Raw genomic sequence first — 26,507 nt, 5'->3', positions numbered from 1 at the left:
CTTAGCCTGTATGTTAAGGGACAGAACTACCATTTAACACCTAACCAGATAAAACGCATTTCCTAAAAACAGGAGCTATTTGATTTCATAGCACAAAAAGACAGAACCGGTACCTGTGACTGGGTTGGATAGTCGAAGGTGGTTCTCTACCAGCTGCATACATCTGTTATCCATGAATTCATAGGCAGATAGGATTTCCCCCAGCATTCCTTTGCAGGTAGTAAAGGTTTTCAGAACTTCAGAAAAGCCTGGACAACCTTTCCACAGAAGGTCAAAGTATTAGAAATGGCCTCTTTGATCATCATCTGGAAGGAGTCACTGGTTAAAAATGGGAGAACACATCCTCACCCCAACCAATGCCCTTCCACGCTCCCTCCTAGAGGCATACAATGCAATATCATTCCAGTGGAACAGAGCTCATGCGCCAAAGAGAAAATCCTAAGACATGACACAGGTGGTAAGATGGATAGGACCCACCCCCAAACCTATGGCCTGACAGTGTCATCTTTGAACATGAAGGATGACAACCTATGCCAAGGAAAAAGACAACTTTGAGATTCTTCCAAACCCTGAAACTAGTTCTTGTAATAATGGGCCCTTTCACACTTAGAGTTCACCTCTACTAGGATTCTGAATAGTGAATAATGTGGGACAATAACGAGGGGATTCTACTGGAGACTGAAGTTGGGTTTTTAAAGGGATCTGATATCTAGAAGGCATTTAACAAATGCTAAATGAAGGAATGTATCCCGTTTGCAATTACAGATTGAAATGGAAGGGTTTTTTTCTAATTCAAAGGGAGCTGGCACCAAGAAGGCTGCCTGAAGGACTGAATGAATGTGTCCTGGTTCCAACACTATCCTAACTCCTTCAGGGCCTAAGATGCCAGCTGTACCATTAGTTTTGACAGCCCAGATAAAGGCCAGATGGTGATGTGCAAGGTGAAGTGATCCCACCAGGGGTAGCGCTTTGTGCTTCCCAGTCCTTCCTGTTCAGATTTGGCTCCCCAAAGTCAAAGTAAGTCAGAGGAACAAGGCATGAGTCCCTGGCAACCAAACAGCTTCATGTTCAACTCAAACCTGCCCCCACCCTCCCAAGTTCCCACTGGACTTTGTCTCTAATGGTCAGGGAGAGACACCCTACCTAGGAATGCCAAGTTCACAGCCTTAGGTTTCTGAGGACACAGAATGGAAATAGCAGTGATGATGCCCAGGGTGCCCTCTGAGCCAATAAAAAGCTGCTTGAGGTCATAGCCAGTATTGTCCTTCCTCAGGGAAGTTAAGCAATCCAGAACAAGGCCATCAGCTAGCACCTGGCAGGAGAAAAGGGAAAGCATGGATTGGAAATGGCGTGCTGACATTTTGAGGAAGCCACTAGGGCTGATGAATGCTCTGAAAATAAGTGAATAAGCATATTTAGATCTCCCAGGCAGCCATCAGCAGATGGCAAAGTAATAACAAGTTTGCTCTTGAAGCTTTGAGATCTGGCGAATGGTAGGGAAGACACAGTTTGCATGAGGACAGCCAGCTGGGGCATGAATACACACACGCACACACATGCACATGCACACATACACATACATGCACACACATGCACATACACACAAGACAAAAGGCAATGCTCAATCAAGAGCCTCTGTCTCATTTCGAACAGGATCAAACCATAGTGATATCAATAGTTATTTGTTAATGGTCAACTTTGTAGTAAAAAAAAAAAAAATCCCATGTAACCTTTGGATCGAGCCCCGTCTGAGGATGTCACCCACAGACAGATGCTCATCGTTCGTCACTGCTGACAGCACAGTTCAAGGTCTCTGCCAGTGAAGGCCATGCCATGCAGATGTCAGAAGCTCGAAGAGCTGCCACACACTAAGCCCTCAAGCTCCCTTCCCCGCTGCCCAACTCCTTTATTCACCTAGGCTTCTTCACCTTCCTATTAATACTCATTTTCTTTCTCCTGAAATCACCAATTGAGCCCCATTTCACTCATGTGCAATGGAATCCACAAGGATCTGTGATTTTTATCAACACAAGGAATTCTTAGATTGAGACTCATCTATAACCTTGATAAAAGCAAGCTTTTACATAATACCTTATAAGGTTTGGCAAGTGGTGAACACATATGTTTGTACGTGTATGTATATATGTGTGTACATGTACGTATGCATAAGGATTTGTATACCTCTGTGTACACATGTATGTGTATATGTGTAGTCAATCCTCAGCATTCACATGCTTAACTTCGAAGACGTTAAGCATCCGTGTGATTTTATTAGTAACTTCATTTTCACTTTTGTGCTGGCATAACTATGGTTATGCACAGTAGAGAAAAAACTGAGAGGCTCAATACATGTGTGCCCATTTGTGGAGTGCCCGGTGTCCTCCTAGGGGCTTTGCTGGACTCATTGGCCCCACCTTATGCATTCACTACACATTTTTGTTTGCCTTTAAAACTCAAGTTTGGGGCTGCAATTACACTTCCAAATCATAGTGCAAGTCCTTTGGCCCTACACCTACATGTGCAAAGTCAGTGATGTGGCATATTACATGCCCACAGCCTCCATGAGTCACGAGTTTGATGTTAACAAGTTAGAGATCTATTATAGAGTACAATGCCCTCACACCACCATCGGACACCATGGAAGGGAAGATTTAGGTTAAAAAATGTTTTAGTTTTAAGAATTTTATTTGCTGCAGTAATTATGGTACTGTAGACTTCATGTGTTATAAAAAGTGAATCTTATCTAAAATCAATTTTATTGAGATTTTTAGCATAAAAGTTTAGAAAATTATTTTTTGTTTTTTAAATAATATTTTCTCTTTTCCCCAATTACATATAAAAACAAAAGGTCACAAAATTCTAAGGAATTACTAGCAAAAAAAAGTGTTACCAAGTTTGTGTACTGCATTTTATGGATCATTTCATATTTACTGTGTTAGGAAAATGCATATTATAATTTGCTATAGAGAATTTTATGCAGAAAAGTATATTTTCAGTAGTCTCTAAAGAAAGATTCACTTTTGGTAGTAGCAGGAACCTTACCTCTTTTCCCATAGATTCAATGTATCAACATTCACATTTTTTACTTTTGTACCATTTTCTAGGAATGTTGTTCCCGTGAAAATTGAAGATTGACTATATATGTGTGTGTGTGTACATAGATACGTACAGTGTGTGTGTGCATATAAAATCTCATTGGATCCTCATTGGAGGTAGGCACTATTATTGTCCCCATTTTACGCATGAGGAAACTGAGGCAGACAAAGGTTCAGTGACTTGGCCAGGGTCAAACAGCTAGTATGTGTCTGAGGCAGCATTGGAACTCAAGTCTTCCTGACTCCAGGCTCAGCATTCTGTGTACTATGTTATCACCTAGATGCCACTGAGCAGCAATGACTTAGTTGCTGGGTCCCAAGGAGTTGCTTGAGACTCAGCAGGGTTCAGTTCTTTAACCAAGATCACTCAGCTAGGAAATGTCAGAGGCAGGATTTAAACCCAGATCTTGCTGTCTCCAATGTCAGCCCCCTACCCACTCTGCTGCATTGCTTCAATGAGACACATCTACACACTCAGTGGAACACCCTGCTGATGCCGCTCTAGGGGAAAGGTTGACAGGAATCTACACTTTGACTTTGCTGTTGATTTAGGAGTCCTGATTGCACTCAGATATAACTATATCCGCATACCAATGATCCATTTAATTATAGGGCTTGGCACTATTTCCAAAGCCAGAGAGAAGGGCACTCAATTAGGAAATGAAGGGAAAATGGGAAGAGAGCTGAGGAAACAAATGGAATGGTCCCATATCATGGGAATTCCTGGTGGAAATGGCAAGATGGCAGGAAATCCACTCAGAATCTGAAGCCCAACATATCAGTAAAGATCCACTCAAAAGGAGTACCTATGGTGCTGGTCATTGACTGGCTTGGGAATTCAAAGACAAGATGAGATAAACGTCATTCCATCACATCCATGGCTGCCCTCCCCTGAAATCAGCCCCTCCACCTACTTACACCATTTCTGTCCTTAGAGAGCCAAGGAGCCATCATTAAAAATCAGGATCAGGGCATCCTCAAGAAGGAAAATGAAGGAAATGAACTTAATAATCACAGCAGCTCACCTGCCTCTCACTCCATGAAGGTTTGGAAAGCACTTTACAAACATTGTCTTTGACCCTCATGAGTAGCCTGTGAGGGAGGGTCTATTCCTATTCCCACTTTAACGGAAGAGGAAGCAGACGAGGCTCACAGTTTGAGGTCATTGCCCAAGATCACACAGCGGGTATCTGAGATGGGGTTCGATCTGGGTCAGTGTGACTTCAGGGTCAATGCTGTACTCACTATACCATGCTGAAACATTCTACAAGCTACAGAAGAGTCAACACACATGCACACACATGCACACACACACATACATACATGTGCACACACTATGCTGATTGCAAAAACAGTCATAGATTTTTACATATGAAGTCCCAAATAATATCCCTCAATAGTGATCTTAAGAATGAGGCAAATAGCAATGGGTTGCGTTTTTTTAAATAACCACCAAAGAACTAAAATAATTCATCCACAAGTAGCAAGAATAGAAGTGTCTAGACTCAACCGAGAACAACAGCGTTCTAAAGTTTGCTCAAGGCTTGGATCTCTCACCACTTCTAGTCCGAGAACTGTCCCACGCAGAGAGCCGTATCTCAGAAGTCTGAGACCACCTGCATTGGTGGCCACATTTCCACCAATGTGACAGCTACCCTTTGCTCCTAAATCAAGAGGCATGATGAAATCTCTTTCCTCTACATACTGGTTCAGCTGCTCAAGGATACACCCAGCCTGGCAAACCAGAATTCCTGAAAACACCAGATTCAAGTTATTGGCACATACTCACCTTTGGCAAAAGACAAGCAATCACTAGCTACAGCTGTCACATCTGGCTCTTAGAGAGAATCCTGGCTTGCATGAAGGAGTCATCACCACCCTCCCCTGCCACCCAGATCAATGGAGAGAACAAGAAAGAAACCTTCATCCTTCACCTCAGGAATTGGAAATGCCTTTGTTAGTAATGATTAAGCAATTGGTTTCCCATGCAGTAAGAGAAAAGGAGAAAGGAAGGAAGTAGAAAAGGTGCTGGAAAACAAGAAAGGAATGGATGATAAAGGATCTAGGGGGGAAATGACAAGTACAGAAATGGAAAGGTTAGCATTTTTTATGCCACCTGAAGCCAATAAATATGAAAATACAAGGCCATATCATGTGAGTAGTTGGCAAACAAAAAAAAGCTGGATAAAGTTAAAATGAATTTCACTGATTTTCCAAGTTTATCTTCTACATGAATTGAGTAATTTTTCTGGTGAGTCATGAAGGAAATCAAATTTTTCTCACTGTTTTGTATTTGTGAAGACTTTTGGTCAATATCTACAAAATGCTTTCCCAAATTAACTAAATTTTTCTTGAACCCCAAATACAATAAAGACCACAAAGTTAAAAAGAAGGCATGAGGAATGCAAAATAATAGACTTAATTCAAAAAAAAAATCACTTAAATGCTTATGGTATGCAGAGCACCAAACTAGGAACTGAGAGTTCAGAAAAGATGTGGTTCTGCCCTCATGGAATTTCCAGTAGTAAAGGGACATGACACCAATAGCTATAATACAAAATAAGACCTAAGCATCTAAGTTCGAGGCATGAACAGGGAATCATCATCAGGTGGGAGATGAAGGAAGGTTTCCTGTAAAAGGTATCATTTGTAAGGGGAAGACTAGGTGAGAAGGTGTTCTAAACACAGGAACAAAAAGCTCATGAAAGGAGGTCAACAATGGGTCCATTTTGACTGGGTTGGAGAATGCAGAAAGGAGAGGAGTATGCGATAAGGCTGGAAAGACATTTGAAGATTATCGAGGTAGGGGCAAGAAGACTGTTATTAGAAGGGATAGGGAGGGAGGGTGAAAAGAGCAGCGATCCAGGAGGGTGCTAATGCTAGGCAGAGGGCCAGGGAATAGGGAAGAGGGGTGGACTCCAGAAATAGTAAAGAATGAAACTGAGGAGACATGGTAACTGATCAGCTATGTGGGAGGAGTTAAAGATAACACCATCCCTTCAAATGTGGGAGATTTGGTCAGGATATCCCTGCCAGACATACTGAGTTAAGGAAGAGATAGGGATCTTGGCTCAGTCTTGGCTTGCTTTTTGGACTAAAATCCAACAATAATTTTAGGGTCCTTGTTATATGGCTCAACAGAGGTCAGTTAGATAAGAATAACCACCTCATATTTCTCTAGAGTTTTGCAGTTTACAAAGTGCTTTCATCTTCTCAACCACATTGTGAGGTGGGTTTTACAATCTCTTTGCTACAGATCAGGAAACTGAGGCTTGAAAAGGGTTAAATGACTTCCCCAGATAATTGGTAGCAGAGCCAGGGCTGGAATCCAAGTTATTATGATTACTATTTAAGCAGATAATGTGCTATAGTGGAGGGTAGCCTGACCTCCTGGAAGTAAATGATACTTAAAGAGAGGCCAGGCTTACTCTTTAGTTCCTCTGGAGCCCCAGGAAACACTTGAAAGAGCCCAGGCAACTCACCAGCCACAGGGTCGAAGCTGATGACTTGATTCATAAGGGATGTAGAGAGGATGATCTCATCAAAGACAGGGACACTGCCTCCCACCATACCTGTGTTCCCCCCTTGAGGATTGACAGCCAGATTCCTCTTATTGCAGTACCTAAAATAGGAAACACAAAGTCAGTGACCCCAGGGAGCTAAAGAGACTATTATTAGAAAAGGGAATGGGATATTTTCCTTCTCAAGCCCGTGCCTAAGGCATAAACACTTGAGCACAGACAAAATTAAATGCCTGGAAAATTTTGCCTTTTAAGTGGTCCCGGGATTCTACTGGTTTAGTGAACTCCCCCAGGAAGAGACATGCTTTGCCACAGCAGATCAGTCCCTTCTCTGTGACTTACAGTCTAACAGCTGCCTGGTATAAGAGGATTAAGAGGGTCACTGAGTCAGTCAACCAATGTATATTTTGTAAGTGCCTATTGGGACAGTTAGATGGCTCCGTAGATAGAGTTCCAGGCCCGGAGTCAGTAAGACCTGAGTTCAAATCTGACCTCAGACACTTCTTAGCCATAAGACCCTGGGCAAGTCACTTAACCCTGTTTGCCTCAGCTTCCTTATCTGTAAAAAGAGCTGGAGAAGGAAATGGCAAATGATTACAGCATCTTTGCTAAGCAAACCCCAAATGAGGTCACACAGAGTTGGATACAATTCTAATGACTGAACGAAGTGCCTGCCGTGTTCCAGGCATCATGCTAAGAGCTGACCAAAAACAAAAACAAAAAACCGGCCCCTGCTGTCCAGGAGCACACAATCTAATGGGGGAGACATCACGCAAATAAATGACTGCGTAAAAGATAGATAATTTACTGAGGAAAGGCACTAGAATTAAGAGGGATAGAGAAAGGCCAATTGGGAAAATCCAGTACATGTCAGAACCAAGACTTGAACTCAGACCTTCTTGACTTTGAGTCCAGATCTCTGTGTACTAGGGGAAAGACATTACCTCTCCAAAAATAAATAAATAAATGGAACTAGCAGAGAAAAATAAAAAATAAGAGATAGTAGTTAAAGTCGGTCAGTAACATATATTCTGGGACATCTTTGAATACTTTGAAAGGATGTCTGAATTTAGGTAAAGAGAAGTCACAAAGATGGCACAGTGGCTAGAGCGCTGGACTTGGAGTCAGGAAGACCTGACCTCAAATACTATTTCAGACCCTAAACAAAAACAATGAGCCTGTCTCAGACTCAGTTTCCTCATATGTAAAATGGGGATAATAATAGGACCAACTTCATGGAGTTGTGAGGATCGAATGAGATTGTCTACAAAAAGTACTTGGGAAATTTTAAACCATCTCTTACACAAATACTCACTATGACATTAACATCTGAATAGTGGCACACATCCTAAGGTCAGAGCTGCCCCTCAAGGAAACATCCATAGCTGAAGAGAACGTTGTGTTCTCTCATCAGCAGCCCTGGAATCACAAGGGATCTCTATCTGGTACTTAAGTTAGTTTAATAAAATTTAAAATAAGGCTTCAAAATCCACTTCTGTGTCAGCCTCTATTAGTCAGTCCTAAAGAACTCCCTTTTTCTCCTGACTGTATATTCCTTTTTTTTCCAACTAACCCTGTGATTTCACTCATGTCAAGAACTGCTCTTTCTAGCAATGCACAAGGGCATCTGATATGCCACTGACCAGGTCAGAGGTCAAGGGACCAGGCCAAGGTCACCTAGACAGTTTGAATCAGAGATGTGACTTGAACCCTGGCCATTCCTGGGCCAGCTAAGTACCCACTATGCCATGCTGCTGCCATGTGTTCCTTATTAATTCCTCCAAAAAAAAATACTCCTTATCAACTCCAAGGAAGGATTTCCTCATTTCTTTTGAAGGCAATGCAAAGAAACATTTCTATAGCTTATTTGCCTCTGGTCATCCAGCTCTTCATCTCCTCCACATGACTCTGGAGAAGGTGGCCTTTCTTCATCCTCTACTTCTCCCAACGACAAGCACAACGCTCTGTATGATGGAGCCACTGGTCCAGCCTGCTCACTTAACTTGGATTGAGGAAAGACCAAGTGTCTGTTTGCCATATATGTCATTTTTCATTCCCATCAGCCTTGGTACTCACACCTCATCGCTAGTTCTGCCCCTCTGATTGGAGGGTGAAACCAGGAACTCTCCATTTAAGGAGTGGCCTCAGGAGAAAAACCTCATTTTCCACCTCGCTGTGGTACTTCAAGATCTCTCTGACCTCTCCCCTGTCCCCCCACATCAGCACCTTCCCTCTCCCTTTCCTCCGCCACCCCACTTTCCAGATTCCTTTGTGTGGTCTTCTTCCATTAGACTCTAAAGTTCTCAAGGGCAGGGACTGTGTTGCTCTTTTCCTATTTGTATTCCCAGCACTTAGCACAGGGCCTGACCCATGGGAGGCACTTCATAAATGTCTACCAACATTGTCCACATCGTCCTCACGCTCTCTCAGTTACCTGAGTATTTGGGAAACCTCTTCAGTGGTCTTGGGTTTCAGCAGCACCTTACTGCAGCCTGTCACAAAACCAAAAACCAGTCAAGCCGATGCAAGCATGTTAAATACGCAAAAAGAAAAAAAGCACAAAAAGATACTCCTCATTACTTGGGTCCAAGCTGGGTCTTGCCTGTAATGAAGATTAAAAAACCATCGAGAACAAATAGCGGGTCAAATTATGTAGCACTTCAAGGGTTACAGTGTTTCCTTCGCAACAACACGATGAGCCCTCGGGGGACGCTATTTATGTTTTTATTTACTTAGTAACAAATACTATGGCTACACTTTAGCCCCATAACGGAAACTGAGCCCAAAGCAAAAATGGACTGCAGGCTTGCCTTCCAGACTGAAACCAGCTTTCTCCTAATGGAAGAATCCGAAGGCAGAGGATTTTAGAAAAGAATCCCTGAGAAGAATTGGCGAGTATCAGACAGACAAGAAGACAAATGCAATGGTGTAGGAAACTGAATAGATTGTTAAATTTCATGTGCTGTTTACTTTTGCCGAATCTACTTTTTTCATCTTTATCCCAAGGGATGACTGGCTGGGAAGGGGAGTGATGTATTCAGAAATGAAGATCCTCTAAAACAAGGTATCAATAAACATAAGGTAAAAAAGCAATAATTAGAGGAGTCTCAGAAAAGATGAGAAATTTTGATTTATCAATTTTTTTGAAAAAGAATCCTCTATTTCTATGTTAAGCTAAAATATAAACAGTATTGGAAAAGAGAAAACACATCAGGGGAACCCATATCAGCTCAAATATTTTATCCCAGCAAGTCTAACTACATCCCGGGAAATTTAGCTACTGCACCACATTGAATTTAAAGGTCTTTATTAAAGGTCCAAATGGCAATTCTTCTAAGAGCATTCAAAACACCAGCTTCACTAAGTGAACTTTCTGGCCTATTGGTTGAATGATCAGTTGATCACAGATTCAACAAGAGACACTGATCCTCCATATGCTCCTTGAACTGTGTCTTTCTCAAGAAAGATGCTGTACTCAGAATCAAACAGACTGAACCCTGGATCTGCCACTACCCAGCCTGAACCTCTAACCATGGTACCTCCCTCTCTTCCCAGGGTTCATCTATCGAGTCTCATCTATTGGTCTCCTTTAGATTATCTCAAAGGCCCCTTCTTAGAAATCTGGTTAAAATTCAGCACACAGAGAATTTTTTTTGGTAGATTTAGAACTTCATTGCACTGCAAGGACTTAAAAAATTCCCAATAGTCTCTTCAGGCAAAATGTCTTCCACACCCAAAGAAAGAACTATGGAATTGGATCACAAAATGTAACTGATCATTTTCTTTCATATTGCATTTTGGTTTGTTTTATGACTTCTCCCATTCATTTTAATTCTTCTATGCAACATGACAAAGGTGAAAATGTATTTAATAGGAATGTATGTGTAGAACCTATATAAAACTGTATGCTGTCTCAGGGAGGGAGAGGGGAGGTGGGGGGAAGGGGGGAAGGAAGAGAAAAAATCTAATATATATGGAAGTGATTGTAGAACACTGAAAACAAATAAAATAATAATTGAAAAAAAGATTTAACCTGGAAAATAAAAAATACATAAAATTCAGCACGCATTTTTTTAAAGTTCCTAAAAGATACAAGGTTCTGGGGGGAAAATAAATAAATAAAATATGCCCTCCATAAATGTAGAGCACACCAGCAGAGGTGTGTTCTGTATAGAGTTTAGTTCAGGTTGTTGTGTTCATCCTTCATTTTCAAAGAGGACCATGACATCAGAGAAAGGATGACATGACTTGCGCTTGACTTTGTTTTGCGTGAGGGAGGGCTGTGCAAGGTCACCAGCCTCACTTTCTTCTCCTGAGCCATCTGGATCCAGTGACCAGATAGATATTCATCAGGATGACAGGAGATGGCCAGGATGCAATGGGAGACTTTGGCCTTTTAGACTAAGGCCTTTTCAGGTACTCACTTAAAGTGAGGTAATGCCTATTCAGTGAATAGGGCTCTTTAAAAAGTAGTCAGGGGGATGGCCCCTTTAATAGAAAAGAAAAAAATAGATATATAGATAAATCATGCTGGTAGGGGCAGGAGCCTCAGGGTTGTTGTTTCAGAGAGAAGCTGTTTCAGTTTCAGAATGAGTTCAACACAATACAAGGTAACCTATTGTTTAACTCTAGTTAACCTGAAAAGTGTTAAGGAAAGTAGGATGTGATAGGGCTTGACAGCAGCTTCCCCCCCCCCCTCCCCCCCCCCCAGTTTGGGGAAGGCTTGAATTGTTCCAATAGGGCATCTGTAATCTGTACTCTACAGAACATTACAGAACAGGAAGCTCAGGTTCTGTGTGCAGACTGACCTGTGTGTCAGGAAAATGATGTCAACCCACTAATGATGCTCATTCAAGTTTCTTGTGATTTTTTTTTTAAATCAAAATTCACTTTGAGAAGAAAGTCTATAAGCTTAGGGTCTCTAGACAATCCTAATAACAATGAGGGGTCTGCCTGGAGCATGAATTATTATGCACCATTATGCAGCAATTAAAAGTCGTACCAGAAAAGTTCTCAGTGCCAGAATATGGCAAAAGCTCTGACCGTGGAGGAAGGGCACTGTGAAACTCTGAAATCTATCAGTCTCTATCTTAGACATCATGAAGGATTGCAAGAGCAAGCTGGGCCAAATGCAAAAAATGCTTCAGTTCCAGAACAAAAGGCATGAATTAAACCACAAGCTAATGTGGGACCAAGGTAAAAGTCCATGATGTGGAGAAATGTAGACTAGCTCACAGAGCATAATGCTTGATGGTTCAAACTACTTTCCTCACCTCCATCTCCTAAATCTGTGGCTTCCTTCCAAGTCTCAGCTCAGATGTGTCCTTTTGCAAAAGGCCTTTCCAAGCTCCCCCAGGGGCTAGAGTCTTCCTCTCCCATATCACCCTCCATCTACTGTGTTGGTACATTTTTTATATCCTAAGTACATGCAGGCTGCTTCACTCATTAGCATGTAAGTTCCTGGTGGTGGAACTAAGATGACAGAATGGTAGAAGGGAAAGGGGTGAGCTCCTGTCCACAGACTCTTCCAAACAGAACTAGAAAATGCACAGATCTGCGGGGCAGAGCCAAGATGGTGGAGTAGAGAGACGCACATACACTAGCTCTTCTCCCACAGCCCGTAAAATACCTGTAAAGAAAGACTTTCATCAAATTCAACAGCAGCAAAAGCCACAGAACAATGGAGTGGAGGAGATTTCTAGTCCAGGGTGACATGAAAGGCTGATGGGAAAGGTCTGTCCCACTGGATGAGGAGACAAGCCTTGGCTGCGTGGCATTGGGAGGAGCAGGACCAAGCAGGCTTCAGGGACAGAATCCCCAGCAGCAGCTCAGATCCCTCAATGCGCAGACCCCAAAGGTCAGTGAGAGGGTTTTTTCAGCTGGCCAAGAAGGGAGCAGGGTGTCCCCATAGCTTCAGCCTCAGGCAGCAGCAGCAGTAGACTGGGGCTCCCAAGGCAGGCAGTAGCCTGAATCCAGGCCTCATTGTAAAGCCCCTGGGGGAATTGAGCCCTCTGTGTTGGCCCTGCCTCCACCTAAACCTCCTGGGGGAGTTGAGCAGTTTATCCAAATCTCAGAACCCAGTACTGGCTTGGTGGAACTGGAGGCCAGGTGGTTGTGGAGAAGAAACTCTACTATTCGAAGATTCTGGGCATTAAAGTTTCTGGTTGCTCCCAGACCAGTGTACAGGCTTGATTGTGCCACCTTGGAGGAACTGAGATCTTACAGATCCCCAGAGCATACCCTATTCTTGACAAAAGACCCAAAAGTTAAGTAACTGGTTGGGAAAATGCCCAAAAAAGGGAAAAAAATAAGACTATAGAAGGTTACTTTCTTGGTGAACAGATATCTTCTTCCATCCTTTCAGATGAGGAATAACAATGCTTACCATCAGGGAAAGACATAAAAGTCAAGGCTTCTGTATCCCAAATGTCCAAAATAAATATTCAATGGTCTCAGGCCATGGAAGAGCTCAAAAAGGATTTGGAAAATCAAGTAAGAGAGGTGGAGGAAAAACTGGGAAGAGAAATGAGAGAGAAGCAAGAAAATTGTGAAAAGTGAGTCAACAACTTGCTAAAGGACACCCAGAAAAATGCTGAAGAAAATGACACCTTTAAAAATAGGCTAACTCAATTGGCAAAAGAGGTCCAAAAAGCCAGTGAGGAGAAGAATGCTTTAAAAAGCACAATTAGCCAAATGGAAAAGGAGGTTCAAAAGCTCACTGAAGAAAATAGTTTTTTAAAAATTAGGATGGAACAGATGGAGGCTAATGACTTCATGAGAAACCAAGAAATCACAAAACAAAACCTAAAGGATGAAAAAATGGAAGATAATGTGAAATATCTCATTGGAAAAACAACTGACCTGGAAAATAGATCCAGGAGAGACCTACCCAGAAAAACTGAGTATAATACTTCAGGGGAAAAAATGGTCTTTCAATGAAATAGAGGACTTTCAAGCATTTCTGATGAAAAGACCAGAGCTGAAAAGAAAATTTGACTTTCAAACACAAGAAGCATGAAAAGGTAAACAGGAAAGAGAAATCATAAGGGACTTACTATAGTTGAACTGTTTACATTCCTACATGGAAAGACAATATTTGTAACTCTTGAAACTTTTTTCAGTATCTGGGTAGTTAGTGGGATTACACACACACACACAGAGAGAGAGAGAGAGAGAGAGAGAGAGAGAGAGAGAGAGAGAGCACAGGGTGAGTTGAATAGGAAGGGATCATATCTAAAGAAATAAAATTAAGGGGTGAGAGAGGAATATATTGGGAGGAGAAAGGGAGAAATGGAATGGGGCAAATTATCTCTCATAAAAGAGGCAAGAAAAAGACTTTTCAATGGAGGGAGAAAGGGGAGAGGTGAAAGGGAAAATGTGAAGCTTACTCTCATCACATTTGGCTCAAGGAAGGAATAAATGCACACTCATTTTGGTATGAAAACCTATCTTACAATACAAGAAAGTGCAGGAGAAGGGGATAAGCAGGGTGGGGGGGATGATGGAAGGGAGGGCAGTGGGAGAAGGGAGCAATTAAAGTCAACACTCTTGGGAAGGGACAAGGTCAAAAAAGAGAATAGAAGAAATGGGGGACAGGATAGGATGGAGGGAAATATAGTTAGTCTTATACAACACGACTATTATGGAAGTCATTTGCAAAACTACACATATATAGCCTATATTAAATTGCTTGCCTTCTTGGTGGGGATGGGTGGGGAGGGAGGAAAGAGGAGAAGTTAGAACTCAAAGTTTTAGGAACAATTGTTGAGTGTGGTTCTTGCATACAACTGGGAAATAAGAAATAGAGGTAATGGGGTATAGAAATTTATCTTGCCCTACAGGACAAAAAAGAAGATGGGGATAAGGAAAGGGAGAGATGTTAGAAGGGAGGGCAGATTGGTGACAGGGGAATTTTGGGGTGGGGGGAGCAGAGAGGTGGGGAGAAAATTTGGAACTCAAAATTTTTTGGAAATAAATGTTGAAAACTTAAAATAAATTTAAATTAAAAAAATAGAAAATGCACAGATCCCATCTTGGTGGTGAAGTCCAGAAAAAGTCACAGTAGGTCCTTTGTCCAGCCCAGCTCAGCAAAAGGGGAGGGAGGGGAGGGAGGGAGGGAGAGAGAGAGAGAGAGAGAGAGAGAGAGAGAGAGAGAGAGAGAGAGAGAGAGAGAGAGAGAGAGAGAGAGAGAGAGAGAGAGAGAGAGAGAGGAAGAGTGTGGGGAGAGAGAGAAAAAAATATGATTCATGTGTCCCCCTCTGATTCCTGTCATTAGGGTGCACAGAAAGACCATGAGAAAAGGTCTGAGAGTGGTTCTTAACAAAGATGGAAAGAGAGCAGAAGAAAAATACAGTGGATGGGGGTAGAAGGGGAGCATGGAGGAAGATTAGTAGAAATGATCTTACATAATCAGGGTACAGAAGGCGATATCTATACGAACAAGGAGGAGCCGATGGGGAGGAGCAGCTAACACTTAAGCCTGACTCTCAGTTGAAGTGGTGAAAGGAAGAAGAGGGAGAGGGAGGCAGAGAGAGAGAGAGAAATAGAGAGAGAGACAGAAAGAGAATGAATGGGAATGAATTGAGTATTAAAGGCCAGCTAGATGGTGCAGTGGACAGAGTGCCAGACTGAAGTCAAGAAGACTCATCTTCCTGAATTCAAATCTGGCCTCAGATACTTACTAGCTGGGTGATCCTGGGCAAGTCATTTAATCTGTTTGTCTCAGTTCCTCATGTGTAAAATGAGCTGGATAAGGAAATAGCAAACCACTCCAGCATCTTTTCCAAGAAAACCCCCAAAAAGGTCACAAAGAGTTGGACATGATTGAAACAACCAAACAATAATACATTTTACTCAACAGAAAAATAGAAGGGAGAGGGAACTGGAATGAGGGTAAATGAAAGGACAGAGTAGTCCCAAGCAAAACAAACTCCAGTGATGTACAAAAATATTTATAGCTCTTTTTGCAGTGGCAAAAAATGGGAATCTGAAGGAGTGCCCATAAACTGGTGAGTGGCTGAACAAGTTATGGTATGGGATACCACTGTGCTGAATTTTTATCAACATAATGACCAACCAGGATCCCAAAGGACTAATGAGGAAATATGATTCTACCTCCTGGTAGGCAAGGGAAGGACCTGAAGTGCATAATGGGACAAATATTTTTTAGGACATGATGATTGTGAAGCCAATACAAACATTTGTTTGAATTGACTACACACACTTGTAATGGTTTTGAGTTTTCTTGTGTTCTCAATTTAAGGGGAGGGTGAGGAGGATCTCTGTTGATTAAAACAAAAAAACTGTTTTTAAACTTTTAAAAAATAAAAAAAATAGAAATTGCCTTGAGGACAGGCACTCTTGGTCAGTTCTTTGTATCCCCAGCACTTGTATCAAGGCATGGCACAGAGTAAATGCTTGTTGATTGACTAAGTGGTTGAATAACCTTAGAAGCAGGTAAGAAAAGTAGGATCACCTTCCTTGTCTAGATAAGGAGATAGAGGTCCAGAGAGAATGAATGACATACAGATGACCCTCCCCCCTAGGGTCAGGATTTCTTCTACTACTCCTTTCAAATCTCTTGAACCCTTCAGGCAACCCTGAGTCTCCCCTCCAAGTAAAAGTAAGAGTTCTCTGTGGTTAATGTTTTACAAAGAAACAGATAGGGACAGGAGGATGATCCCAGATTCTCTGTCACTAGAGAGCCACAGATACTGGAGGGGGTGGAGGGGGCAGAATGAGGAAATAAAGGAGTACACACACCTGGGAGCTAGGGAAGAATGGTGAAGGTGATCCATGGTGGACCCTGACCGAGCAGAAACCACTCAAGCACATACTGACAGGTATTTTCTTTTACATAGTAACTATTATAAAGGGCAAGAATGATAATGATTAACATTTCTATCACACTTTATGGTTTGCAAAACAATTTACATGTATTATCTTATATGCTCAAGAAACCAAGTCCAGGGTAGTAGACCCAGTACTTTCCAAATTCAATTCTCCCCCAACACACACACACACACACACACACACACAGAGTCATGCCTTGGAAAACAGAATCTAGCTGCTCTAGCTCCAGACTTTTCCTTTGCTTCCTTCCCAAAGACAAATCCATTGTAAGGAAGGGAGAGAGTGATTGCAGAAAAGGGAAAGGGATCTTTTCCTATTCAGCACTAGGAGCTGTCCTTTTCAAGCACAATCTCCAATTATTAAGTAAACCATTTTTTGAAACTCTTCACCTATAATTTAGATTCAAAACAAATGACTAAAAGGTCTCTAGAAACTTAATTTATTTTCAATAGAAGCTTTTTTCACAGAAATATTTTACATTTAAAAATACCCACAGCCTCTACTGATTACATCCATACAAACAGCCACATATTAGTCACCTAAGTGCTCTGTAATTGGTAGATGCCTTGCCTAGCTGAGAAATGCCTGCTGACTTTCTGTTTTCAGTTCTTTCAAATGAGCATATACATTCACACACATAAGAGGCAGCTAGTAGTGGCCCAGGAGATAGATAGTAAGACAGGCCAGGAGTCAAGAAGACCTGAATTCACATCTGGCCTCAGATACTTCCCAGTTGCAAGATCCTGGGCAAGTCACTTAACCCTGTTTACCTCAGTTTCCTCATCTGCCAAATGAGTTGGAGAAGGAAATGGCAAACCACTCCAAAATCTTTGCCAAGAAAACCCCAAATGAGGTCACAAAGAGTCGGATATGACTGAAATGACTGAACAACTTCCACATAAGAGCTTCTTCCTGTCCCCATAAAAAAGTCCTCTAACCACCCTGGAGAATAATGAGAGCCAACATTTTTTAAGAAATTGAAGAAAATGGAAAGATCATTCAGTTGAATCCCTTCATTTTACAGATGCGGAAGTGAGCTTGGAAAGGCTGATTCACTTGCCGGGAAGTCACAGCAACAATAAGGAGCAATGCTAGAATTCAAACCCAGGTCTTTGGACCTCAGTCAATGCTATTTCTCCATTTAACCATATAATACTTGTTGGGGGTGTAAGCTCAGTTTCACGTGGACAGTCTCGGGCAGGTAAAAGTGAGGACTTCTAAAACTTTAGAGTTCTCATGAGGCCCCCCAGGGAATAACTGGGAATTGAGGTGTGAGACACGGGCTATCTCGTGCATCTCCGCCTCTTCTCCATGGGATATGTGCTTGAGATTGGCCCAGGGTCTGAGCACACCTGTTGTTGACTAAGCTAAGGGCTGAGAGCACGCCTGGTATTCACGTGCAAACTATTCGGCGGGAGAGCTTAAGTAGGGTCAGGAAAGCCTGAAGGCGCTTTTGCGTTGAGGGGCCCTTAGAGGGCAGAGGGTCCCTCCCCTCTCCGGCTCCCATTCTCTTGCTGTAAGATCTTTGCCTCCTTGGGAGGAGGAGGATTCCTCTCTCCTGAGGAAGAATTCACCCTGCACATGTAACCAAGACCCTGAATAAAGCCTAACCCTTGTTCGACTCTGGAAAGTCTCTTCTCTCATACGTTTATCCGGTTTGGCCAGCCGAAGACCTGCAACAGGTAAGGAAAGACTCGGGTAGCCCTTAGGCCTCTAGGCTGGACAAATACTGTACTTGCAGTCCACTAAAAACCCCAGATCTTTTTCAAACTGCTCTCTATCCAATTTTCCCTAATGTTGTACTTGAGAAGTCAATGTTTTAAATCCAAGTATAAAAATTTACATTGATGGCAATAAAAGTTCAGTTCATTAGTGTTCTATCCCATCTCTTGTCAGTCATCAAGGGTGCTATCCATTCCCCCATCTACACCCCACCTCCACTGATGTCCATCTCTAAATCCAATCTTGATGCCATCAGCACCTGGATCCAAGTAATCAAAACACCTAGTAAGTACCACAGGACCAAGCACAGCCACCAGGGCCTGCCTTCCATGCTGAAGTCATGTCACTCATGACTCCCTTTGGAGGTTGGTCATTGAAGCACCTTTGACTCCATAAAGTACAGAATAGCCAAAGAAGAAACAAAGCTATCACTCTATGCATGGTATACTTAAATAATAAACTAAAAAACTCCTGGAAATAATAACAACTTTAGTAAAGTAACAGGATATAAAATAAACCCACATAAATCAGAGGCATTTCTATATATTACTAACATAGCCTGACAGCAAAAGATAGAGAGAGAAATCCCATTTAAAGTAACAACAATATAATATATCTGGGATTCTACCTGCCAAGACAAACCCAGGAACTACGTGAACACAATTACAAAACACTTTTCACACAAATAAAGTCAGATCTAAATAATTGGAAAAACATCAGTTGTTCTAGGGCAGGCCAAGCTAACATAATTATTTTTATACATATTATACATATTTTACACATATTAATAATATAATTCTACCTAAATTAATTTACTTATTCAGTGCATACCAATCAAACTACCAAAAAAATATTTTGTAGAGCTAGAAAAAATAATAGCAAAATTTATTTGGAAGAAAAAATGGTCCAGAATATCAAGGAAATTAATGAAAAGAAATGCATGGGAAGGTGGGCTAGCCATATCGGATCTTAAATTGTATTATAAAGCATCAATCATCAAAACTGCTTGGTACTGGCTAAGAACTTGGTACTGGTAGATCAGTGGAATGGGTTAGGTACACAAGACACAGTTGTCAATGACTATAAGTAATCTACTCTTTAATGAACCCAAAGACTCCAACTTCTGGGATAAGAACTTACTGTCTGATAAAGACTGCTAGAAAAACTGAAAAATAGTAATGCAGAAATTAGACACAGATGAGCATCTTATACACATGCCCTTATACCAAGATAAAGTGGGCACAAGATTTAGATTAAAAAGTGTGGTACTACAAGCAAATTAGGAGAGCAAGGAATAGTTTACCTGTCAGATCTATAGAGAACAGAAGAATTTATGACCAAAGAAAAGACAGAGAACATTATGAAATGCGAAATGGATAATTTTGATTACATTAAATTGAAAAGTTTTTACACATACAAACCCAATGCAACCAAGAAGAGGAGGGAAGCAGAAAGCTGGGAAACAATTTTTGCAACCAGTGTCTGATAAAGGCCTCATTTCTGAAATACATAAAGAACTTCATCAAATTTATAAGAATACAAGCATACTATTTTCTCTCTTTTTTTGTTTCTTCTTTCTCATGGTTTTTCCCTTTGATTCTAATATTCTTTACAACATAACTAATGTGGAAATATGTTTAAGGTGAATGTATATGTATAGCCTATATCAGATCACTCACCGTCTTGGGGAGGGGGGAGGAGAGGAAGAGGGAGAAAATTTAGAACTCAAAATCTTATAGAAGTGAATGCTGAAAATTATAAATTAATTAAAAAGAAAAAAGTATACTATCAAGTAAACACTCAACAAAGATTGATTAGTACCTGCTCCACCAATTAATATTTTGCCAAAGCATCCTCTAAAAGCACATGTCATTTCAGTTCATTTCAATCATTTCAGTTATGTCCAACTCTCCATGACCCCATATGGGTCCAACAATTCTGGAGTGGTTTACCATTTCCTTCTCTAGCTCATGTGACATATGAGGAAACTGAGGAAGACAGAGCTAAGTGACTTGCCCAGAGTCACACAGCTAGTAAGTGTTTGAAGTCAGATTCGAATTCCAGAGCAGGAGTCTTCCTAATTCCAGGGCTAGCACTCTGTGCATTATGGCACCCCTTAGCTTCCCCTCACCTGCTTCCCAGAATTCCCATTGCCAACTAAGTGGCTTTTTTCCAGACTGTTAAAAGAGAAACAAAAAAACCTTGAAAAGGAAACAATGTATCCTGTTTTGTTTCCCTGAGGTGTAAAAATGTAAGTGTATCTTCTGAAGGCTTTTCCCAGGCTGCCAAGCACATGCAAGAACCCGCTGGATATTAACAAACGACCATGATACTGACCTCGGACCATTTTGAGCCAGTCCACATTCACAAGCCTTAGTTCATGAGGATCTGTGATGACTCTTCCAGGGATAATGCGTTCAAAGAATGCTAAGTCCTCTTCAGACACCTCAGCAAAAGGCAACCTCCGCACAGGATACCGGTCACAGGTCAGCATCACCTCCTGGGCAGCAGCTGGGGTCATGCAGAAGTTTCTAAGAAACCTGGAATCCCCAAAGCTGTAGGCTTTGAAGGGTTTCTTTACCTTCATCACCAAAGGGATGGGAGGCCCCATCATTCCCACCAGTGTTCGTTTGTGGCCATTCACCCACCATCTCATATAGACCCCCAAACGCCAAACAGGATGCCGTGGGAAAAGGCAAGGGACTGTCATGGCTGTCTGTAACATAAGGGAAGACAATCAGCTCCTTGTTAAAAAGTTCCTAGTCAGCACACATGCCTTTATGGAAAACAAAAAGCCATTAAACATAGACCTATGTCTATGTCTATGAATACAAAGAGAGTCTATGAAAATTTAGAGACCTATCCAGGGTGCTACCTCCAAAAATGCCTCACTAGTTTGTAGAATGTTAGGTGCCAAAGTGACCTTCCTAATCTGCAGGCCTGACCATGCCACAATCCCACTCAAAAAACCACAGGGACTCCATTCTACCTTCAGGATTAAATACAAAATTCCATTTGCCTCTTATAGACTTTCACACACTGGCCCCTTCCTACCTTTCCAGTATTCTTACACTTCATTCCCCTCCTCTACTTGATGATCCAGTGACACCAGCCTCTTGGCTGTTTTTCACAGAAGACAGTACCACCTCTTTACAAGATGCTCATAATTCCTTGCCTTTTCATCACTGACTCTCCCCTATGCCTGCTATGTTCTTCCTCCTCCCCTCTGCCTCCTGGCTTCCAAGTGTTCAACTATAATCCTTCCTCCTGAAGGAAGTCTTTCCAGCTACCGCCCACCCATACTAATATCCATCTGAGAGTGCCTTCTTCTACTCGGTGTAGATCTTGCATGTCCATAGTTGCTTGCATGTTGTCTCTCCCATTCAGATGAGCTCCTTGGAAGCCCAGACCTTATTTTTTACTTTCTTTGTACCAGAGTGTCTGGAGTACAGTATGTACTTAATAAGTGATTGATTGTTGACTGACCTAAAAAACTGGTGAGGCTCAAATGAGAAAGCATGGGCAATGCTTGGAAAACCTTAAAGTGCTATAGAAATGTAGGTGGCTGCTGTGGTTGTCATCATCATCTTCATCATCCCATAGTAATCAGCCCCTGGGAAGGGATGAGAAGGTACAATAAAACACCCCTACAGAAGCCCCACAGATCTACAGCAGAAAGTAACTCAGACAGATCTAACCCAATACACTCATCTTATGAGGAAAATGTGGCCTAGAAAGGCTAAGTGACTTGGCCAAGGTCACAAAGGCAGTGTCAGAGGTGGAATTTGTTTTCATTAAAATAAATTTTTCAATCCATGAACATTTGCTTTCTCTTCATCTGCTCATTGAGAGAAAGAAAAGAAAAATCCCAGCAACTAACATGTATACTTAAACAAAACAAATTCCTCCATTGGCCATGTCCCCAAAATGTCTCATTCTGTACTTTCTCTCACCTCTCCGTCAGGAGGTTGGGGTTGTGACTGGTCCTTGCAAAAATCTTTCAAAGATTTGTACAAATGTTCTCCTGACTCTCCTCACTTCACTCTACATCCGTTCATTCAAGTCTTTCCTGGTGTCTCTGGAAATGTTTTATTATTTCTTACAATTCTTTCTTCATTATTTCATTTCTTACAGCACAATAGTATTCCATCACATTCATACACCTTGACTGGTTCAGCCAGCCCCCAATTAATGGACACTCTTTGCTCAGTTTCCAACTCTTAGTCACCACAAAAAGAGCTAATATAAGTATTTCCTTTTATCTCTTTGGGGCACCATCGCTGGCCCAGAGGGTATGCACAGTATAACAGTTCGGGGACATAGCTCCAAACAGCTTCCCAGAAGGGCTGGATCAGTTCACACGACCTGCTAAAACCGCGCCTCTTTTCCCCAAGCCCCTCCAGCATGTGTTGTTCTCTTTTTTTGTCAACTTTGCCAAACTGATGGGGGTGAGAGTGGTTTTCATTTGTATTTCTCTAATTATCGTGATTTCATGCATTTTTTTTTTTTAATTTTTCCATTAACAGCTTGGACTTCTTCCTCTGGAAAGTGCCTGTTCATATCCTTGGACCACACAGCAACTAGGGAACAGAGGTGACATTTGAACCCAGAGCTTATGAAAGGGTCTATTAGCCCCCCCCCCCCCCCCCCCCCCCCGCTCTGGGACTGGGACGGGGGGCGATGCTGGGGCCGGGGGAGATAGAGAAGCCACACAATTGCCCCATCCCATAAGCAGAGGAGCAGGAAGAGAACTGGGAGAGTAAACTGAGGCCCACAGCGGGCAGGGCGCTGCTCGGGCCCCCCAGGAGCCCAGTCCGTCCGGGTTCCAGGTGCGGGCGGGGAGATCCCCTCCCGCGCGAGGACAGCTCCCCAACCAAGGCTGTTACCTGGGGCCTAGACGCGGGTTCGCCAGCAGTCCGGGTCCGGGACGCCGAGGTAAGCTAAGCCTCCAAGGGGGCGGGCCTGGGCCTGCGCAGTTCTCGCCCTTCCCTCTGCCCGCCTCCAGCCCCGCCCCTCCCAGTCAGAGGCGGACTCTGGCCCTGCCCCCTTACCTGGCCTCCCTCCAGCTCTGCCCAAGCCCTGCCTCGCCTTCTCTGGTACCTTACATCCCGGGGACTAGAGGCACCTGATCCGTGCGTGTCTGCTTTGGGTCTTTAGGGGCGTCCCTGGATAGGGGGGTGGGGTTCCCCTCCTTAGATGGTCAGCTTGAGGAGGGCAGAGACAGCTTCCCCAGGGTCGCTCTGGCCCCAGGAGACACTTAGGCAATGCTTGTAGACCGAGTAACTGACTAGAGGGCAACCGGCTCCCAGCCCCTTGGTTATCCTCTGCACCCCCAGTCCCAGACCCAGACCCAGACCCAGACCCAGACCCAGACCCAGCTCCAGCCCCAGACCCACCCCCAGACATACCCCCAGCCCCACCCCCAGCCCCAGCTCCAGACCCAGACCCAGACCCAGCTCCAGCCCCAGACCTACCCCCAGACCCAGACCCAGTCCCATCCCCAGACCCAGACCCAGTCCCATCCCCAGCCCCGTCTTCCTCTACTCTCTCAGCATCTCCCTTTAGGCCACGCCCCCAGGCACACCTGCCCTCCCCCATCCCCGGCCAGCCTGAACTCGAAGAGCCTTCGCGTCCCCATAGCACGTAGCAAATAAGGGGGTCTGCTCCCTGGGTTCAGGCCCCTCCCCTCAACACCTCAGCCCCTCCCACCACCAAGTCGCCCACCCAACCTTGCCTCCCACCCTTCCCTTCACAGTTCCAGCCATGCCCCTCAGACCAGCCCCCTAGATGGCCCCTCCCTCCCCCATTAAATCCCACCCCTGCACCCCTCGGTGTTTGCTCTCCTTTGGCCCAGCGCGCCTCCTATTCCAGTCCCCTAGGTCCTACCTCCTCAGCTTCCATCAAGTTCTAGCCCTGACCCCTCCGCCTGGTCTGAGCTGCCAAAGCCCAGACCAGGGGCAGAGTGGGCTTGGGGCCCGCAGGGGCTGCACTTTCTGGGTGGTGGAGGGCGTCCCTCGATGTTGACCCTCTATCAGGGAAGCGGCCCCCGAGTGCAGAAGCCCACCGGGTACCCACGTGCCGAGCTGGATCCAGAAGGAGGGGCGCTGCAGGCTTGGTGCCCGGCAGGGTTGAGGGCCTGGAGGCAGGCGGCCCCTTTGGCCTGGCCCTTTGAGCTGAGCTGCGTTGGTCTGCCTGGTACTAACCTCTCCTTGCTTCATCCTCCACTCAGGTGCCAAGGCTCAGGTATGACTTGGTCACTCCCCTACTGGACAAACTCCGGCCACCTCCAAGATCAAATGTAAAATCCTGTTCGGTGGAAAAAGCCCTTTGCCACCGGAAAATCCCTTTCCTACCTTTCCAGCCTCCACGGGCCTAGCTTCCCTTCCCAATGCTCCATTTCCAGCCTCCACGTCTTTCCCCTGACAGTGCCTCACACCTGGAGCCCTCTCCCTCACCTCAGCCCCTCTGCTCAAATGGCACGTCCTGCAAGTCCTGCCTACTGCCGGGCCCTTCCTGCTCCCATAGTTCCCCGCCCCAGTATGGGAACTCCAGGACGACTTGGGTTGCTTCTGGCTTCCCTATGTTCCCAGCAGTAAGCCCAGTGCCCACAGAGAAGTGCAACCATCACAGATGCTTTTTGACTGGACAAAGAGGCTGTGTGACCTTGGGTAAGTAATCCTCACCAGCAAAACAGAGGACTCGATGACAGCATCTCCCTTCCAACTCCAAGTCTACCATACCTCCAGTGATGTTGGGCCCAGCTGATTTACAAACCCAAATTCAAACAGCAAAAATCGCCTGGTCTGATCACGCCCATGGCTTCTGTGGGCATTTCATAAAAACCTTAACTAAGAGGATCACTGTTTCCATATGGACACCATGGGGGTAGCCAACAAGCAGGCCCAGGGGCTTGTGCCCTGAATTCAAATGAAGCCTCTTGTCCAAGACTCCCTAAGAACAAGTCAAGGGGGGGCTCTGGATAGCCTGAGCACCTGGGGAGAAGGCAGCACCCCAACATGCAATGGTTACCTCGCACACAGCTGTGAAACTTGCCCCCAGGTCCCTGAAACGATGTGCTGTCAAACTTGGTTTTGTTCCCAAAAATATTTTATTTATTAAACAATATATCCATTATCTATAACATGATCCAAAAATACAGATATACATCTTTACTTTACATTATTTTTAATAAAAAGATTTACAATATTCTTTTCCATTTACAAAGGGAACATATTTCCTTTGAAAATAAAATGTAACATTCATGTTAAAGCTGCATCATCATCTTTTTGGATGAAATGTGGTAAAGCTGAAGACACAAAATGTACATGTATGTGAAAAACATCTTTGTAACCTTGTGTGAATTAGAACAATCTTCCATTTCCCCAGTTTTTCAATCTCCTGTCACAAAGGTGATGAACAGCAAACAATGGAACGCCAGAAACCTAGGAAACCTTGAAACTTTCCAATGCCCACAATCAAAATTCTTCATTTTGTTCAAAAGGAAAAAGAAAAACCCAAGTCCCTGCTCACTCCCCACCCCAACCCCTCTATGGAGCAGGGGCTTTCTGTGGGCCAGCTTTATCATTAGATTAGATTAAACTGGCCCTGCTCCAGTGCGGACGACATGATACGCTCTGAGAAGTCACTGGAGAAAGAAAAGAAAAAAAGAACGAAGTCTAAACCTATGACTGACTGACTCTGAATGGTCCCTTTTCTCTCGTGTCACTGCTGGAGAGAAGCCTCTTGGGGCTTTGGCTGGGGGACAGCCCTGCCCCCCAGCTCCCTCCTGCCTCCAAGGGGTCAGTTTCTAAGGGACTTGCTCCAGCCAGCAACTTCATTACAGACAAACACAGGTTTATGGGACTCAATGAAACAAACACTTGGTTTTGAAAATGCAGCATGTTTTTTCCAGAAGACAACAGAAGAATTGTTCTAAAAGTGTTAACTCTAATAATCTAAGCATCAAGGAAGGAAAAATCAACTCCTGAAATGTTCTGACTTTTCTTCTGAATAGACTATAGCTTTTACTTGCAAATAAGCACAAAAAAATATGGATAATACACTATACCTGGCTCATATACAGTGTCATAAACTGTGGGATTAAAGAGTCTGGGACATTCAAAATGCATTCATTTCAATCAAACACTTACTTAGCTCTAAGCATGTGCAAGGGACTGTGCCAGAGGGGGATCCAAAGGTTAGCTAAGACCCAACCTCTGTCCTCAATCACTCACAATTCAGGCCAAACCTTCAAGTGTAGCCCTGAGGCGGAGCACATGTAGGAGACCAAGGCTCTTCCCAGTCTAAAGACAAGACC

General features: G+C 43.5%; 1 protein-coding gene across 5 annotated transcripts in view; it reads right to left on the bottom strand.

Annotated features, from left to right (window-relative positions):
* Nucleotides 1-23,160, bottom strand: part of D2HGDH (D-2-hydroxyglutarate dehydrogenase) — a 34,502-nt gene extending 11,342 nt beyond the window's left edge. For 2 of the 5 annotated variants that reach the window (XM_072618782.1, XM_072618785.1), the window contains exons 1-7: nt 23,077-23,160; nt 20,528-20,906; nt 9,051-9,108; nt 6,578-6,717; nt 4,653-4,846; nt 1,144-1,312; nt 114-257 (exon numbers count right to left, since the gene is read on the bottom strand). In XM_072618782.1, the coding sequence (XP_072474883.1) occupies nt 114-257; nt 1,144-1,312; nt 4,653-4,846; nt 6,578-6,717; nt 9,051-9,108; nt 20,528-20,900 (1,078 nt within the window). In that variant the 5' untranslated portion in view covers nt 20,901-20,906; nt 23,077-23,160. Of the gene's footprint in view, nt 1-113; nt 258-1,143; nt 1,313-4,652; nt 4,847-6,577; nt 6,718-9,050; nt 9,109-20,527; nt 20,907-21,676; nt 21,767-22,143; nt 22,268-23,076 lie in introns of those variants that run through there. The other 3 variants (XM_072618784.1, XM_072618783.1, XM_072618786.1) reach the window with 3 other exon arrangements.
* Nucleotides 23,161-26,507: the final 3,347 nt, after the last annotated feature.

The sequence above is a fragment of the Notamacropus eugenii genome, chromosome 6 (genome assembly GCF_028372415.1).
Source record: "Notamacropus eugenii isolate mMacEug1 chromosome 6, mMacEug1.pri_v2, whole genome shotgun sequence".
In the NCBI taxonomy this organism is placed as follows: domain Eukaryota; kingdom Metazoa; phylum Chordata; class Mammalia; order Diprotodontia; family Macropodidae; genus Notamacropus; species Notamacropus eugenii.
This window is presented reverse-complemented; position numbering and strand designations above follow the sequence as displayed.